The following is a 17,581-nucleotide window of genomic DNA, read 5'->3' on the forward strand; positions in this document are numbered from 1 at the left end:
GGTTATGTAAGGGCCACGGCTAATTAACACCGAGACTGGCCTAAAAGTGAGTGAGAGGGCAGGCTTGACTGCCAAATTTGTGACTCATCATCCTGTCAGCCTACGGGCAACGCACAATATGGTTAAAGCCCAGAGCAGTAAATTTGCCAATATCTTCGGTCTCTATGGACTCAATACACAACACACACAAAGCTTTTAGTGTTGGAAAAAAACAAAACAAAACAAAAAAACCATACACACTTAGCCAGAAAATAGCTGAAATTCCAACGTGGCACCCAAACAGAGCAACAGCAGCAGCCGCTTTGAGAATGTTAGAGACGTCGAAGGAGTACAGCAGAGTAAAGAGTGGGGAAATTCGTCAATCGGTAATATGATGATGTGGAGCTTTACAAGGGCTACAAAAATAAATAAATAAAATATACCATGTGACTTTCTCAGTCTCCCTTGTCATGATCAACTACAATTTATTGTCCGTTTTGAAATCCAGTGTTATGTATATCACAATTGATTTTAAATGGATGGTTCTGACTTCCTCAGCCTTAGCGTGCGTGTGCATGTGTTTTATCTATCACGGAATAATTCTGGGCAAGTGTATGATGCACGCAGAGAACAATGTGAAGTCAAACGTAAAAAAAAGAAAGGTTGAAGTGAACTCTGTGACTTAAGAGGGGAGTCATGTTTAATAGGACGTGTGTGTGTGCGTGTATTGAGAGACTTAAAAAATTTTGCATACTAGCATGTCATATCCTGATAGGAACTCGACATGATAGCAATAAGGAAATAGTGTCAGCTAAATAGACTGCATCCTCCGCCTTAATATATATTTAGCTCCGATAATGTGTGTAAAGTTTATGGTAAGCCAGAAGTTTAGCAACAAACCACCGAGTGGTCCAGTTTGGACAGGTTATCTTGGTAACCTTTGACAGTAGACATGTAAACTATTAACCCAAAGCTTGGAGCTGGACACAATGCAGTTTGTTACTTGGCCACACAAAAATTGTTGTTTGTGCAGCAAAGGCAACGGAATGGAAAGAAGACAACACATGTCGTAGCTTGTCTTCTTTCTTGCAATTTACAGGCGGTTTGATTTTTATTATTGTTATTTTTTAAATCCAGTACGGTATATATTGTATGTCGAGTCTAAAAACCTGATTAACAAGGTGGTCATTTCTTACGTACAGATGGCGACGTGACAACCTTTCAGCACTTCCTAGTGATTCTTGTTTTGAGCAAGTATTCATTTCACCCGTGCAAATTTAAAAAAGAAATTGAACACAGAATGACTCCCATTTTGATAGCCAAGTGTGTGTCGGTTTCATACTTCAGCAGATGGTCTTTAGTGCTGCGTGTCTTGGTGAGGAAGCGCTCAGCCAGCTTTTCCATGTTGCGGCTGTAGTCCATCTCAATCTCCGCCTTCTTCCTGAAGAAATCCTGCAGGTCCTGGAGCAGCTGCACCCGCAGCTCACACTGCTGGTCCAGACACTTCAGCTGCTCCACCAGCTGGGCACGAATCTCTGTCAGGGTAGCGAGAGACAAGTTGTTGTTGTTGTTGTTAATAATATTAAGATGATCTGAATATAAGACAATACAGATTGAACAGTGGAACCCTGAAAGTTTAATGTCCCTTTGCATTCAGATTATTTTTTTGGCCACACAAATCAACTGAACGCATCGTATCATTTTGACTCTAGCATCATAGTCTTTGTTTTCCCCAACGTTGTGTGGCTTACAAATGGTTAAACTAAGTTAAACTAAATTAAGATGGACTCGGGTTTCGCTTTACACCATTTGTTGTCTTACAATTCGCACAGCCAAAAGGAGACCTCTACCTACTTTTTTAAAATAAAAAGGCACAAAAAAATATTAGACAGGATTGAAAAAAATGACTCATTTTAACATATAATTGTTGGTCTTTATTTGCTTTGTTGCGAGTGTCTGTGATGTCTTCGATGATGACCAGAAAGGGACAACGGAAGACCTCAGATGAGAGGACATGGCTAGTCATGGAAACTTGATTGTTGGCTCAAGTCAGTCAGTCAGTCAGTCAGTGTGCGGAGTGATTGGGCGCGACTTGTGGCCGATAGCAGCTCTTGAGTGAATAAGAATCCTGTTACCGCTCGCAGGAAGAAAGCGACTGAAGCGCCTCAGCGACTGTCATCCTTTCATTAATGACACACGAGGGTTTTATAATACATTATAGTACATCACGCTATAATGTGTATCTATGTCGCCTTCCGCACATGCTAAAATCTTGAAGCGGTCGTTTATGCTAGCTTATCACTTTCCATTTCCCCTCCGACTCCCGCCCACCTTTCCTTCCATGCTGCTCCCAGTCTGGTCTCTTAATTAATCGAGTGCACTCTGTTGAAGGATTCAATCACAAAAGGAAAAAACTGCTCTGGAGAATGGCGTGTAATGCAGCTTTGTATCAGGAAGCAAGTTGCCACGTGCGCGCGCTCACGCGCGCTAACTCTCGCACACACACGCGCACACATTAATGATAAATGGATCAGTGCCGACAGCTGACAGATTAATGCTACGCTCTCCTAGCGGCTTGCCAACAGTTTGTGTGCGCCGCACGTGTATCCTTGTACGATGGGAGAAATGACAAACCCAGCGCACGCACAAGCCGGGCCCGTTCAGTCACAGCTTGTGTCCCGCAGCTGCCCTACCTCTACAACGTTGGCTGTAGAGAAGCAATGTGTTCTGCCCTCCATCCTGGCTCCTGTTCACCATCAATTTCCCTGATACACAAGCACAGACTGCAGTGCACATTTCGCAGGCAGTTCTGGCAGAGGCCCTCGTCGGTTGCGCCAAGAGCCTCTTTGATGCTGCCTTTGTGCTTTATAGCAGAGGGTGCAGTTCCACATTACCACAAAGAGAAGTGGAATCTCTCAAAAGGTGCCCGAGCGCACACGCTTCATCTGCAACATGTCTCTCACACAGTCCTACGCAATCCCAAACACTGTGCCACCAACCAGGGAGGAACCTCTCACATTAATACACACACACACAGTCGGCATCTGAGCCAATAACCTGTTGTATTTGCTTTGACAACATGCGTTACTGGCCTGTGTGTGTGTGCGCACGCGCATATTTGTGAGCAATCTGCACACTGCAAAGCACCTTGATTGACAGGGATGGAGTCAGCCTGCAGTCCTGCGACCACAGAACCACAAGGTGACAGCCTTGCAATTAACTGTCACGGGACAACAACAACGCATACCGCACTGCACAAACAGCGTAACTGAAAAGCAGCACTTCTATGAGCGAACCGCAATCAAATGGTGGTGGCTGGGAGGCAGGTTTACAGCTGACAAGCAACATTACGACCGCTAGCACAATCGACAGAATTAAGATTGGAATAAGAGAGATGTAGCATAGTCCCCATTAAAAAATAAAAAAAAATCAGTCAATCTTGTGACACTTGAGATGTGTGTGTACCCAAGAGTGTACCGATGACAACAAATAACCATCAAACTGAAAATGTAGTTTGACGGCAAATTGTAAACGATAACCGTATATGTAACTTGTTTTGATACCGACATGGTGAGTTTAGCTTTATTGTTGAGCCGTCAACCATCCTCTCTTTATACGTATGATAAGTCGAAGGCTAAAATGTTCCTTTTTGCTATAAATGCTTTCACTGGCAATGATTTGACTATTTCCTGTCCATGTATTTTGAAATTAGAACATTTTCATTTCAACGAGCATCGCAGTCCAGCCTTGGTTTGACTTTTTAAGTTCCACCGTGATCACAGTGCGGGTCCCAGGTTTTTATAGAGCGAGCTTCAAGGGGCTAAATTCCATCCCAGCCCTGAAACGCACGGAGGTGTTCCAAAAAGCACACTCTATTTCGAAAATCTATGGCTATATGACTCAACCATTGGGAAGCGTGAGCTCTTTAAACTACCCACTGTTGATGCTGGCCGTTTTTCCTTGCGTAAAAAAAAAAAAGTCAGCCTTTTCATCTTTGTCCATGTACAGAGAGGCGCGTTACAAAAAAAAAGAGAGGAGGCGAGACGCTCACGGTGCAGGTCGATGCCGTCCCTCTGTAATGGTCATCATCCCCTTCAGCCAAAAAGAAGTGGGGATGTGAAGTGGAATGTGGCGTCTCCACCCCCTCCAGAAAGCCCAGTCACATTTTCCAGGCAGATGAGAGCAGGTCTTGCAAACTGGATCTGGGATTGTGCTTTACAGATGCTCTGCTCTTGATTCTCACCCCCCCCCCCTCCCCCCACCGCTGCCCCTTCATGTCAGCATTACTGTCTCACTCAACCAACAGCACAAAGCAAAGAGGTATACTCTTGCTCTCGTGGTGTCATCCTATTGACAACGATCGCACAAACATCGGCTATCCTTCACATGACCTATGATCTATTTGTCCGAAGGCGTAGAAGACTGCTGGTGCGGAGCGTTTAATCAAGCGGCAAGGTCTATTAAAGGCCACAAAACTGGACGTCTGCAGAAGACATTATAGCGCAGTCTTTTTCACTCAAAAAAAATGTTACAGCACCAACCGATTGATCGTGCATTATTGACGACGGCTCACTGTGGCCCTCCGAAGGGAATATGAAGAGAAGAAGAGTTGCGGTGCAGTTCACGTGCATTGGACCGAGCGTGGGTCGAAAGACAAACACGAAATGTATTATATGTTTGTTTTACGTTTTCATTCATTGTTAAAAGTGACAGATTACTGACCTCATGTTCACTTGAGCATTTAATTCGGACTGAAAGACGGTCTATTGTCTTTGGCAGAGATTTTACTCGTTCCTAAGGTCTGAGATTTAAGGCTGCTGCCTCAAATCAGCCAGACGTGATGCATGCTCCCGTGCGGTTGGACATTTTGAGGCAAATAAAAGCGCTGCCAATGGGCCTGTCACATAAACACTCTGGGTGGAGTCCAGAATGGGTGTTCCGCTCCCTCTGACATGACATTGAAAAAAAGGCTTCTTTTCTCGGTCGACCAATCGATCTGTCCACCATGTGTCTACTTGACGAACTTTAACCAAACAATATGAATGCATGAATTCATTTGTGTGGTACCTACACAATGTTTTACTTTTAGAAATGCAAAAGAAGCGGCAGCAAACTGAACCGCACCGCACAATATAAACGCCTGTTTTTAGGAAATAGAAATTCATTTTAAGCCTGCTCAGAAGCGATGGCGGCACCGAGCTGGCACAAACACAAGAGACACATTTACTGCCTCAAGCGCTCCTTCTACCCTGGGCTTGGACTCGCACACAATCTAACAGCAATGCAACTGCCAATTTGAGCCAATTTGGACGCTGTGTGAGTGGGGTTTAAAACGCTAATTTCCTGCTGCCATAAGATGGATTTTTTTCCCCATGTGATGTTCAACAGTGTGGCACATTCAGTCTAACCAAGCAGGCGGGAAATGTTCGAAAAGGTGAGCTACTTGATTTTATGTGCGCTGAGTTCTGATCCCTGCAGGAGTTTGCTTCACTCGGATGACGCTTAACTTCCAATTTCTGCCGTCATGTTGGACTTCTTCAGACCGAAAAACAATTTGAGCTCATTGTGAATCAACAGCGCCTCTGCTGGTTGCAGCCAATTAGCGCAGACCGTCGGGCCTCAGTTGGTCAAAGTTTTGCATCATTCCACATTTGGTGTTGTATCACAATTGCTGCGCTACCGGTCACTTTAAACGAAGCAAACAATTTATCAGCATCACTCTGCAAGTGTCATTGCATTGTAATTATCACACCACTGGTCACTTTATTTTTGATTTATGACTTGCCGTGTCGTTCGGTCAGCTGTTGGTCAGTACTACTGCACTAATGGTAGCCTTCCATTACATTAAGACTCTCTCTACTTTTTTTTTCATACTTAGCCAATAAAGACGAAGTAAAAACAGCAGCACTACCATCTTGCCCAATCCCCTCCTGCGTGAATAAATTTGAGTCATACCACCATGAGCTCTCGTCCTCTAGCGAATCAAAGAAACACAATGAAAATGGCAGTATAGAGCGGCGTAAAGTGGGGTAGGGGTTGGGTGTGTATGGGGGGGGGGGGGTGCAGTGGTGATGGCGTCACAGTGAAATATACAGGTATGTTCATTCAGTCCTCCGCAGAGGAAGAGACGCAACAGGAAGTCAGTGGGAGCAGTTCATTGCCCATAGAGAGCACAGGGGAGGGAGACTCTCAAACAACTACAGGAAGCATGTGCACAGAGGCCGGTGTAGTGCGTGTGGGTCTTAAAAAATAAAATAAAATAAAAATAAAAGACACGCAACGAAAGCCAGGCAGCTGTAGAGCTACTCACGATTAGGTGAGGAAAAAACTCAACTTTGGTTTCGCGGGTTGAATGAGGAATGTATATTCTACTGTATATGTACTGTATGAGTGCGGATTATCCGAAATTGGATGTAGATTTCAAGGCAGCTGAATGGGTCGGTAGCCTCAGGTTGCAGGTAGTATTTCCTAGAAGGATTCTTAAGCAGGGTGGTATCTATTAGTTCCAGACATGCCTTACTAATACTACTTCACTTTCGAGACGCATACACACAGCAGTATGTGAAGAGGGGGAGTCGAAGGAAAAGATAGAGTTACCATACAGTGAGTGTTGGAGGGGAAAGTATTGCTGGAATGGAATCATTCCAGATGATTTCTTTTTCTTGGGTCTACTTATTTCCTCTGAAAACACACATATGCACGCATTCACACACACACACACACACACACACGCGAGTGAAAGGCATGCAGCCTGTCACCCAAATCCCACCGATTTAAGGAAACGCAGTGTTGTCTAAAAGAAGCAAGTTAACAAGTGCGGTGACTTCTAGACATGGAACACTTGCCAAAGTGTCAAAACCAGAGCAGGCCTAACAATTATATGAAAAGCAAAAATGAGGACAATGGAGAAGTGGGGAATTATGTGTGTGCTACGACCAAGGAAAATAAGTAACAGAGGGGAATTTCAGATGAATGTCTTTCGGGTGCTTTTGTTAGTTCTCGTTCATCATAATGGAGAACTGAGAACGAAGGGATTATTTTCACCAAGAATGGAAACAAAGCTCTAACTTTTATGAACCACAAACAAACACTCCCACTGCACCAATTACAGCGCTGATGACCAAATACGGATGGATGGTGGGAACAGAATTTCAGGAAGTGCTTCCCAGCATCGTTGGTAGGCCGTGACAAATTTGCCAAAGTTTGATCCTCAAATCAGAACAATACTTTGCTTTCATTTTTATGTAAATGTTTCAAAGAACAGGCGTGAAGAAGCTTGGTGAGGTAGGGAAGATGACGAGGAGTAAGCAACAGAAGGGGCTGTGTGATCAGCAGGAGCAAATTCCTCGCCGCTTCTCTTCACCTTGGTGACCAGGCCAGAAGGTCATTAACCTTTTCGTAGGCTCCAGGATTCAGATAGCAGAGTGGAAGATGAGATGTTTGCACTCGGAAGGGTGCCGATGCTTCTGTGGGCCAGGCTCTAAGCCGTGTGGGCTTCCTGCCGGGGTTTCCTTGGCCCGAGAGAGGGCTACAGGTCATGGGGTCAGAGGTCGCAGCACTACTCGGCGGAGGTCAGTCTCCCATGTCAACCAAATGGTATAAAACCCTTGGAACAATAGAACTTGGTTTCAGATCAGTTTCAGCCCAGGCGAGATTATTGCTGCTGCTGGAATGTTCTCTTTTACTCTCCTGCGCCATCGCATGCTCCGATTCCTCTCTTACAGGGGAGGTGGGGGGGGGGGGGGGGGGTTCTATGCATAATGAAAAGGCCTGCTTATCAAAAGTTAACTAACTGCTCACCCACATAGAGCGCCTGCTCCACTAACCCATTCTTGGGAGGGTGAGTAAGTGGGGAGGGGGTAGGGGGGGGTGCCTCTCACTCAGATACACAGACTGTTAAAAAAAAAAGAAAAAAGATTGCAGTTCACGTATTCTTATGTGCAATTTCTTACACTGTGGTTCGCCAATATTAAATGTCAATGGAGATAGGGAATTCTGTGCATTGTCTAAGACAAGAGAATGTTGAATGATCGAATGAGGCAAAATGGAATGCTGTGCATTTGGCTATAATCAACAAACGCACTGCTTACTCAGAGGGCTTTCAGCCCGCCAAAAAAACCAAACCAAAACAAAAAAAACAAACAAACTGTGATTGGCTGGTGGTGATTGGAGGGCCTGCCTATCGTGACCCTTGTGAGGATAAACGGTTTGGAGAATGAACGGATGGAACTAAGAAACGCGCCACCAGCGATGTTGTTTCACACATGGCTTGAGTTGGACATCAAAGGCTTGTCTTATTTTTCTTATTCCTCATTCACTCCATGACACTCTGAATTCAATCTAAACACAATAAGGACAAATAATTCCTTTCCCATATATCGGTTAAAAGGTGAGTAAAATGCTCAGCCTGTAGTGTACACACGGGGTAATTAGTCGCAAAACGAGAATCATAATGATGTTCCATTTTGCCCGCATGACCATGCACCGGGTGTCACCTCTATTTCCTGTCTCTGACGGACACGGCCATCTGGGCTTCAATTTCTTCCAACGGGCTCCCTTCTCTGTCACGCTCACCATCACGCACACACACTTTGCCGAAGGGATGCGAACCACGACCGTACAGTGATCAGTGCCATCTGTCTGGGAAGGTTCGCTGAAAGTATCAAAACCTGAGCGAACCTGCTCACACGTATTATACCATCCTGGATCGGCGGCGGAGACAATATTAAGCTAAACTGTCTCACACGGTGTGCGCCCACGTGGATGTTTATGTGTGCACTCTTTCCAGTGTTTCCAAATGGCCAGTGCATAACACCCTTCTTAATCAGCTTAGCAGACAGTCAGGGGATTTGACTAATCCACAACACAAGCATGGGAAGAAGCCCGCTGAGTGCGTCTGCCTGTCTCACTGTGTGTGCGCGCGCACGTATGATAGTGTGTGTCTGTGTGTGTCAGCCTCCACCGTCTTTGCATCAAGCATTACGGCGTTTATCTATAAGACATGCGATGAAATGAAAGTAGCCATGGGTGGGAGCAGACGCCATTCAAAGTGCAGACACGTCATCTGGCGGGCGACGGATGGATCAGCCCCATCTCCATTAGCCGTTAACCGTTTTGTCATATTTCCACTGAATGAGGGACGGCGCGCGACACCCCCTTCTGTAGATTAAATCGTAATTTGCCATGTTTACCCCCCGCTCCCCCCACTGTATTTTACTTCTTGCAGAAATTGATTCGTCAGCAACAAGCTGCTAGGGGAAATGACCAGCTGTCTGAATGCAACACTGTGTGTAAACGTCCCCATCTATAAGCCGACAGTCGTGAGGAACAAGTTCAATCAGGCAGAAGACTACATGCATGGGTGTGTATGTGACATGTGTACCCAAATGCAGGGGGGCGGATTCTTATCGCAGCATTTGAACGGACATGCGCCTAAAAAGGGAGATAGAGGATCGAGTGAGAAGCGGAGAGACCCAAAAGGGTCATATCTGCTGACGGCTGTCAAGTGGTGATGCTCATCTGCATGCCATGGGAAAGCAATGAGTGAAGGGAATACGTTCTTTCTGACACTGAACATGCCAGCAACAAATTCCTTTCCAGGCATTGGTGTGGGTGCATAAAAAGAAGAAGAAAAAAAGAATGGTTCCCCTTTATGTTATCTTGAAAAAGTAGAAAATAAACTTTCATCTGACGCTATTACATACCTGTCAACTTTTCGGAGCGCCAACCTGTATAAACTACCAAAAAAATCCTTATAAAGAGCAAAAAAATCCTTATAACATACCAAAGCATTTTATATGTCAAAATAACGGCAGAAAAACCCCCACGAAATGTTCAATTTATTGTAGATCTCCATAATACAATGTCTGGTTAATGTCTAATCATCATTCTACTTAGTGGCATTACTGTGTTCAGAGTTGTATTCCTGCGTTACTTTTTTCACCAACTCCAAATCATTTGGAGTTGGTGAAAAATAAAGGCGGACATTTTCAGAATCCGTATGATTTGTGCGATATGGCCATATACGTAAGATTCACCACAAAATCCGTATGAACTATGGCTAAACCGTATGAGTTGACAGGTATGCTATTAGTACAATGCACACGAATTAAAGACCAGGACGGCTGCCCACAGCAAAACTTACAAGAACTAAATGTAAAAAATGAGTGTGATCTGCTTGATAAACCTCACAATTGGGAGTCTTGTCATGCTCTCTACCCAATACAAAACCGAGCCATTGTATACCAGTAACAGTCTCTTACAGTCCATCAGTCCTCGATTTGCATGTGAGATACGGCTAAAAATGAGCCTATGAGATGATAACAACCCCACCCTATCTAATGCTGTTCCATGGAGAATGTTATGCTGCGGTGTACAAAGTACTATCACGGACCTGGGGGGAGCTTAATGTTTAAATACACCACTACTCTGAACCGATGATGATTATCACATTCAGCATCTCGATCAAGATTCTCCTCAAATCCACCACTCCCATCAGAGCATCTTTGGAAGTGGCGCATTGAGAGGAGGGGAGGGAAAAAGTGGGGCAAGCTGCATGAAGAGGCTCGAAGGAAACTCTGCACCTCAGCACAAAACAACCACTGCAACAGGGAGAGAGAGAAAAAAAAAATCTGACAAAGGCTCGGCTGGGATTTTTCTTTTTTGTGAAGCTTTTTTCACAGTCTTAAAACGACTGCAATCATAACAGCGGCATCACATACCTGGATAACACAGCTCATGCTAACACACAGTGACACCATTGCACCAATGCATGCCGAAAAAGAATTTACATACAGTAAGATGAAGATGAGCTTTAATGGGATGGGAATCGGCTTATTCCTCTGTAAACCACAGTAAGCTAAGGTGAAATTCTATTTTGCATCTTGCATCTTTTATGCATTGTCCACTGAAACCTGCGCGGGAAGTTAAAACGATGGTATTTAAAAAAAAAAAAAGAATTTAGAACTAAAGTGTAACTAACAGGATTATGTGCTGCATTAAGAAGCCTTAAAGAATTGTGTAGGGGTTTGTATAAAAAACAACAACAACACAAAAAACTTTTTCTGAATTGCCGTGATGCACCAAGCCAAATCTATTGAACTGGTTAAAACATTTTGGGCAAATGACAACATTCTTTATCAGAGTCCAACAATTTGTGGTTGCTGCCGTGATAGAATGTAGGTCTTTACACAATCCCCTCACCCAAGATATTGAGTTGAGACACCTCAGTGTGATTTTGCACAAAAAAAAAAAAGTAAGAAAACTTGAAACATGTCAGAGATTGTCTTCTCGAAAAAACGTCAAGGGCGATAATGAAGCCGATAACAGTAAAACCGACAGGCTAACAGGAGGCCAAATGTGAGCTCACCGCCCGTAATGAATAGCTTCACTTAATATGCGTTTCTCATGTTTCCACAATTCACAAGACTCAAATTAGCCTTAAGCAAGCTTTAAAATCTCGCCTTGCGTAAAGCACCACAATGCTAATAAGGGGGCAAACACTGCCCCGCACTATTTACGGGTTTGTAAAGTGATGCAAGGTGACTAACATCCACCTGAGGTGAGTCTGAGAACAACCTTGCATGGTAAAAACAGCCTTCGCCCCCGCTAAAGTGCACAAACACATACACGCTATTGTTTTGCCTTCTCACACATAACAACCTCTTCCCCTTTGCAGTCCTGACATACCACCCGCATGACTGTCCCGGCAGCTCAAATGTCATCATCTCATGCGCCGCAACAGGCACCTTCCCATATTCCAAAATCCAGTAGCGACATGAATCAAGACAGGGCTGTTGAATCAAAACACATGTAACGTAACAAAAACTGAATTGAAAATGGAAAACAACTGCAGCCTGAGGGAATCTATTTGCGTCCATTCCTCTCGATCTTTTGTACGGTCAGGAGGTTGAGGTCAGGGATCTCACATTATCCATCAAAACGGCACCCTCGCGAAAACAAAGAGAGATCCTGTGTCGCCCGTATTTGCTGAAAAGTAGGAAAATGTAAAACAAGAATAGATTGTGCCCGCAGAAACTGAGTAGGAGAAGAACCGCAGTGGGGTCCTAGTGGACGACAATATTGACATCACATGGACCGATGCCACCGGCAGATATGCCGGCGTGGAAAGTATGAATTGACCTCGTGTCTAACCTGCTTGACAACCTTTCTCTCTCTGGCTTCGGTTAAGCAAAACAACACACGGATGCGTCATTTTAACTGCATCCTGGATTGTATTTCACCTTGTGACAGATGCAGTAATTAACAACACGCCCCCTCGTATTCATGAACTACACTGTCAACCCAGCGAAAAATCCCTTCGACCCTCTGCGACGAGACTTTTATTCATTCAAAACAGAAGCCGAATCTTCATCTTTGACCTGAGGTGGAGCGTTGCTGATAATCCACTTCGGGAAGAGTTGCAGATTAAAAATTGTGGTTTCATATTCTTGTTTCGGAGCTTTTGACGCCATGGGAAGATGGTGCCCGATTTGGCCACTAACAAAAGCTATCTGCGTTTGGCGACTGGACAGTTTGATACCACGGAATCGTCCTCGCCAGCGTAGGAACACAACGGCAAGTTGGCGACTCCCCACAACATGTGTGAGATCTGCCTCAAAGACAGGACGCGTCTCAATCGGTACAACACAATAGGGCGCTCCACCGTGGGCGGTCACACCCTTCCCTCCTAGCCGTGACCCTGTTAAATGACCCCAAAGAGGCTTGAAAAGAAAGGGAAAATAAGGAGAGAAAGGGAGTGGACACGTCAGGAATGAAATCCTTACAAAAACAAAAAGCAGGTCTTAGGAATACAGGAAGCGCGAGAAAGGCCGAGAGGTGTAACCGATTCTGGGCAGACAGCTGAGACAGCGGACAAGCAGATGGGGGGGGGGGGGGGGGGGGGGGATGGGACGGATCGACACGGAGGGATGGAAAGGGAAAGCAGCGCTGTCGTTTTGCGCTTTGCAACGTGGAGCTGAATTATTCACGCTGGATCAGCGCAAGTGACAAAAGACACAACACCTTCATGTGCCCGGTGTAATCTCAGCATCATAAAAATGCATATCCGCATACATAGAGTTGCCGGTTGCTGACAAGAACATGATCATTGCTCAGACTCAAGAGGACATGGATGTTGCTCATGTTAGGAATGACATACTACAAGATATGATACTTTTTTTTTTTTTTTCACCACACGCACCAGTATGGCTCTCCGCTCTGCTTGACTCGATTTGGGGCACTTTTCCAAATTCAAATGAGTCCAGAAACCTTCAAAAATCAGGCCGCATTGACGGCATCATTCAGAATAAGACGCGGCAACAATAACAGACTAGAACAAGATCTCTGGTAATTACTTCTCGTCACGTTATTCATCCAGGAGACAGTGCGGCAAGAAAACAGAGCCACTGCAGCAGAGTGCAGAATGTGGATCTTGGAATGCCTTTCGAATTGTACGACTTGGAATTCAACCAACATTTCGGGGAAACGATATTCCACGACGAGTCAATCAAGAAATGGAACCACCATCGCGTGATTACAGAAACGGCAAAATGACTGTGAAGAAATGTTGTTGAGTACTCTATGCTCAATATTTATGACGATGCAAGTTAAGTGTCACCCCGGCATGTCAATTTCTACACAAAAATAATCCGAGCTTTTACAAATAAGAATTCTAAGCGAATAACATCACCCGCGCTTGTTTTGACGCGAGGAATGACTATGCTGGTAGTATCTCCGCCTCCTGAGTGGTGCGAATGTTATCTATTCCACCAGGAACGCTGTGCCTGTAATAAGATCATTATTAGGTGTTCATTTAGGAGGCAGTGTGTCACGCTTAATAATTGAGCACCGTAGCCCGCTTCTGACCGCAGCTGACGTCTGCTCAAGGCCGGGATTCGAAGAGGTCAAAGGTCATAGTAGCCGGGAGAAAAAGCCATGTGGCCGACACCTGTTCAAAGATACACGACGGTCACGTGCTTAGGAGACCAAAACATGGTCAAGTAGACAAGCGAGTCCGTCATTAGCAGAGTTTATTTTGAAACTGTGAGAGACTACAAAAGACCGTCATGTTGTTTTGCTTTATCTCTCTGCAGCCGGTGTTTTTCTCTCTGTTGGCCAGCCTTTCTTTCTTATCCGCAGAGGAAGCCCGTTTGATCTGGGAGACTCCCGTTGTTCTGACTCTCCGAGCTCAAAGACATCAAGAGTACGCTCCTCGCTCGCTCACTCCAGGCAAGTGCTTGCTCCATTTTTTGTCTATTTTTTTTTCAACACCCCTTCACAAAAAATAAATAAAAAACAAAAATCTGTCCCTCATCTTTCCTTTGCTCTATCCCTCGGCTAGAAACCCCGTTCTCCCTCTTGCACCAAAGACAAGACAATAATCCCTGAACTCAAAATGGCCTCTATGCTGTGGAAGTTGGTCTGATGCCAGCAATGCAGCGTGCATATGGACCATGTAGTATGTGAGCTGTGACACCGGAGGGGGGGGGGACAGTAGCCGTCATTGTCTTCCACAGCGAGAGTTGGACACAATGGAGAGGGATACAGGCAGGGACATGACTCACACATACTGTAAGCCCCCACTGAGCCCTGACCATTATGACTGACAAAGACGCTGGAAACAATAGGCAGCGAGTGTCAGCGTCTTGTACAGTTAAACAATAGCAGCATTACGTCCGCCAACTTGGGGCCTTAAGCCGTGAATCCGGAGAACATGAGCATAAATTGTTGAATTTGTTTTTCCACTTTAAACAAAAGCTTTTTGGCATGCCTCAGCTCATTCACTGCAAAACGTATTCATTTAGGAATCATTTGCTACATTCGTGGCTTAAAAGAAAACATGTATGACACTGTTGGGCCCAGAGATCGGAAAGACAAAAATGATACTTGTATTTTGTCATTTAAGGAACTAAGAAATGTCCTCGGTTGCGCAACACAGTGCACATGTCCAATGAACAAACTTCAGCTACTAAACTCAAGATGCCATATCTTTATGTTGTAATTCAAATGCGCACATGTTCTTCATCAAGTGGGGCTTACTTAAATCTAGAAGGATTTACTATTGGGAGGGGAAAAAGTATGTTTGGAAACACTGCATTTGTCTTTGTGTAGTCGTCGCTCACAGGGTCGGGCATTTTGAGCTATTTTCAAGTCGATTTCCCCTTTTTTTCTTTTTTTAAACTAAGTGAATTAATTTGTTGTTAACCCAAGGAATTGCCAGAATATGTATCACGTCATTGAACATAATAACTTCATTCCTTAACGACACTTTTGTCTAAATACCCCAAGGATCAAGAATTATGTCATCTTTTTGGCATGCTGAAATTGGTGCTTTTTAGATAGGGGTCTGTCTCATGCAGTGCGCCAGCCCTCATCCTCCACGCACACGCACACGCACACACACACAAAGTCTAATAGCGATTGATTTGACCTATAATTGTGTGAGGCTCAAGGCAAGTGCATTTGAGTCAACATACACTGTATATGTACATACCTTGCCCAATGCCAATAAATATCAACTAACCTAATCAAAATCGAATCTCACATTAATGTGTGGAAAAGCCCGGTGGTCAAGTGGTTAGCACATTGACCTCACAGTGCAGAGGTATCTGGTTCGATTCCAGCTCCGGCCTCCCTGTGTGGAGTTTGCATGTTCTCCCGGGCCTGCGTGGGTTTTCTCCGGGTGCTCCGGTTTCCTCCCACATTCCAAAAACATGCATGGCAGATTGATTGAACACTCCAAATTGTCCCGAGGTGTGAGCGTGAGCGCAGATGGTTGTTCGTCTCTGTGTGCCCTGTCATTGGCTGCCCCCCGGTTCAGGGTGTCTCCCCCCCCACAACCCTTGTGATAATGCGGATCAGAAAATGGATGAATTTGTAAAAAAACACAAATTAAAAAATGGTTGTGCCATTCATACACATCCCTCCATCTTCCAAACGTTTGAGAGGGATGGCATTTAGATAAACAGTTTGTGAGCATGACTTTACTAGAAGGCCCGTTTTTTTCCACTTCTGCTCCATGCCCAGAGTCGAAACTGAAGTCTCCCTCTTGGGATTCTAAGTATTGGGATTCTTACACCGAGATAACAATCAATTAAAAGGCGAGGCTAGAGCAGTAGCAAAGTCTCCCCTACACCATTCCTTCACGGGAATACCGCCAGTGCATGACAAGAGTCCCACACACATTCAGCCTGTTGCCACCCACTGCAACCTTTTAACACAGTAAGTGGCTGTGTGAGTGCCGCTGTGTGTCAGAGACTGCCACCTTTAACACCACTGTCCTCAGAGAGAAAGAGATGGATGACCGAGAGGGGAGTGGGAGCAGAATGATTCAGGGTAATTGGGGGGTGCGGATGGGGGAGTCAAATGCCTCGCGATTCTGCCGTCGTCAATGAAACGGGGTGACTGATGTTAAGGTCCGTTGCGCCCAAGGGCTTTGCCCCTCCAACACTGTGTTCTTCTCCATTATGCCAACTGTCAACTCACCTCGAAAAAGGACTGAAAACGCAGCCAAGTCGTACTTAAGAATATTTCACCAAGAGATCCGTGACAAGTCGATGTATCAACATGCTCAATGATACGTGTGGGCGTACGACACCGCAACAAAGTGCCCATAATATTTGCGTGATTCAGTGTATTGCTACATCACTCCAAAAAATGACTCAGCAGTCCTCTAATTTTGAGTCAAATATTTGTTTTAGGAATAGCAGTACTTCTGAGCCAACGTGGTGTTTTCGTTTGTCCATCAAAATGACGCATTTATGCCCTTGTAGCTCTATAAAGGCGAAAGAACCATTTAAGACAACTTGCACTCAAGTCAAAACAGATGTCTCGTCCCTTATATCACAGGTGTCAAATCACAGGGGCCAGATCTGCCCCGCCACATCATTTTATATGGCCCGCAAAAGCAAATCAAAGATGACAACTTTAATGATGCCTGCTAAAATCTCAAATAAGATTTCAAATTCTCATTTGTAATAAATAAGAGTGAGACTGTATTTTCTTGTTACCAACCCCCTCATGACAGTCACTTAAGCAAGATGAATAAACCATTATTCTTGACTTGTTTTTTAATAAGTTCCCTCCAAGGGAAACGGTAACTAAAATCTGGCCCTTGACAAAAATGAGTTTGACAACCCTGCCTTATATAACGTTATAGAAGCCATGTCATTCCTCCCTGTCAATTGGTGAGGAAATGTATTCATGATAAAGAGGGTGTGACAATGACATGACAAAGAAAGTGAAGCACTCCATGGAGGCAAAAACCTAAACAGCCGTGTTCAAATGTAAAGGTAATCATTGATTTTGATGGGGGGGAGTTTTCCCACATAAAGACAAAATTAAATCACTTCCCCGTCGACGGTTAAAAGGCAGAGTTGCTTACACAGCTCTTAAATTCGATCAATGGCATCGAGGTGGTCCAACTAACGTTGCGGCCGACGAGTTACACAGTAAATGCCGCAGTCAGTTCATACAACTCCTGCCCCTCATGGGCCACTGCACGGTGAGAATGAGTCTGTATAAAGGGGAGGGGGTGTTCCCATTTCCACTCTGTTTGAAGCACGCGGACTGAGTCGGAATGTTGCGGGGGGCGGGGGGGTTG

The 17,581-nt window shown here is 44.8% G+C and overlaps 1 protein-coding gene across 3 annotated transcripts in view; it reads right to left on the reverse strand.

Annotated features, from left to right (window-relative positions):
• srgap2 (SLIT-ROBO Rho GTPase activating protein 2) overlaps positions 1-17,581 on the reverse strand; it is a 51,344-nt gene that overhangs the window by 21,821 nt on the left and 11,942 nt on the right. For 2 of the 3 annotated variants that reach the window (XM_086118665.1, XM_086118664.1), the window contains exon 2: positions 1,322-1,514. In XM_086118665.1, coding sequence (XP_085974791.1) covers positions 1,322-1,514 — 193 coding nt within the window. Of the gene's footprint in view, positions 1-1,321; positions 1,515-4,030; positions 4,214-17,581 lie in introns of those variants that run through there. The other variant, XM_086118667.1, reaches the window with a different exon arrangement.

The sequence above is a fragment of the Hippocampus guttulatus genome, chromosome 8, assembly GCF_054856545.1.
Source record: "Hippocampus guttulatus isolate MCC_2025c chromosome 8, RoL_Hgut_1.0, whole genome shotgun sequence".
NCBI lineage: Eukaryota > Metazoa > Chordata > Actinopteri > Syngnathiformes > Syngnathidae > Hippocampus > Hippocampus guttulatus.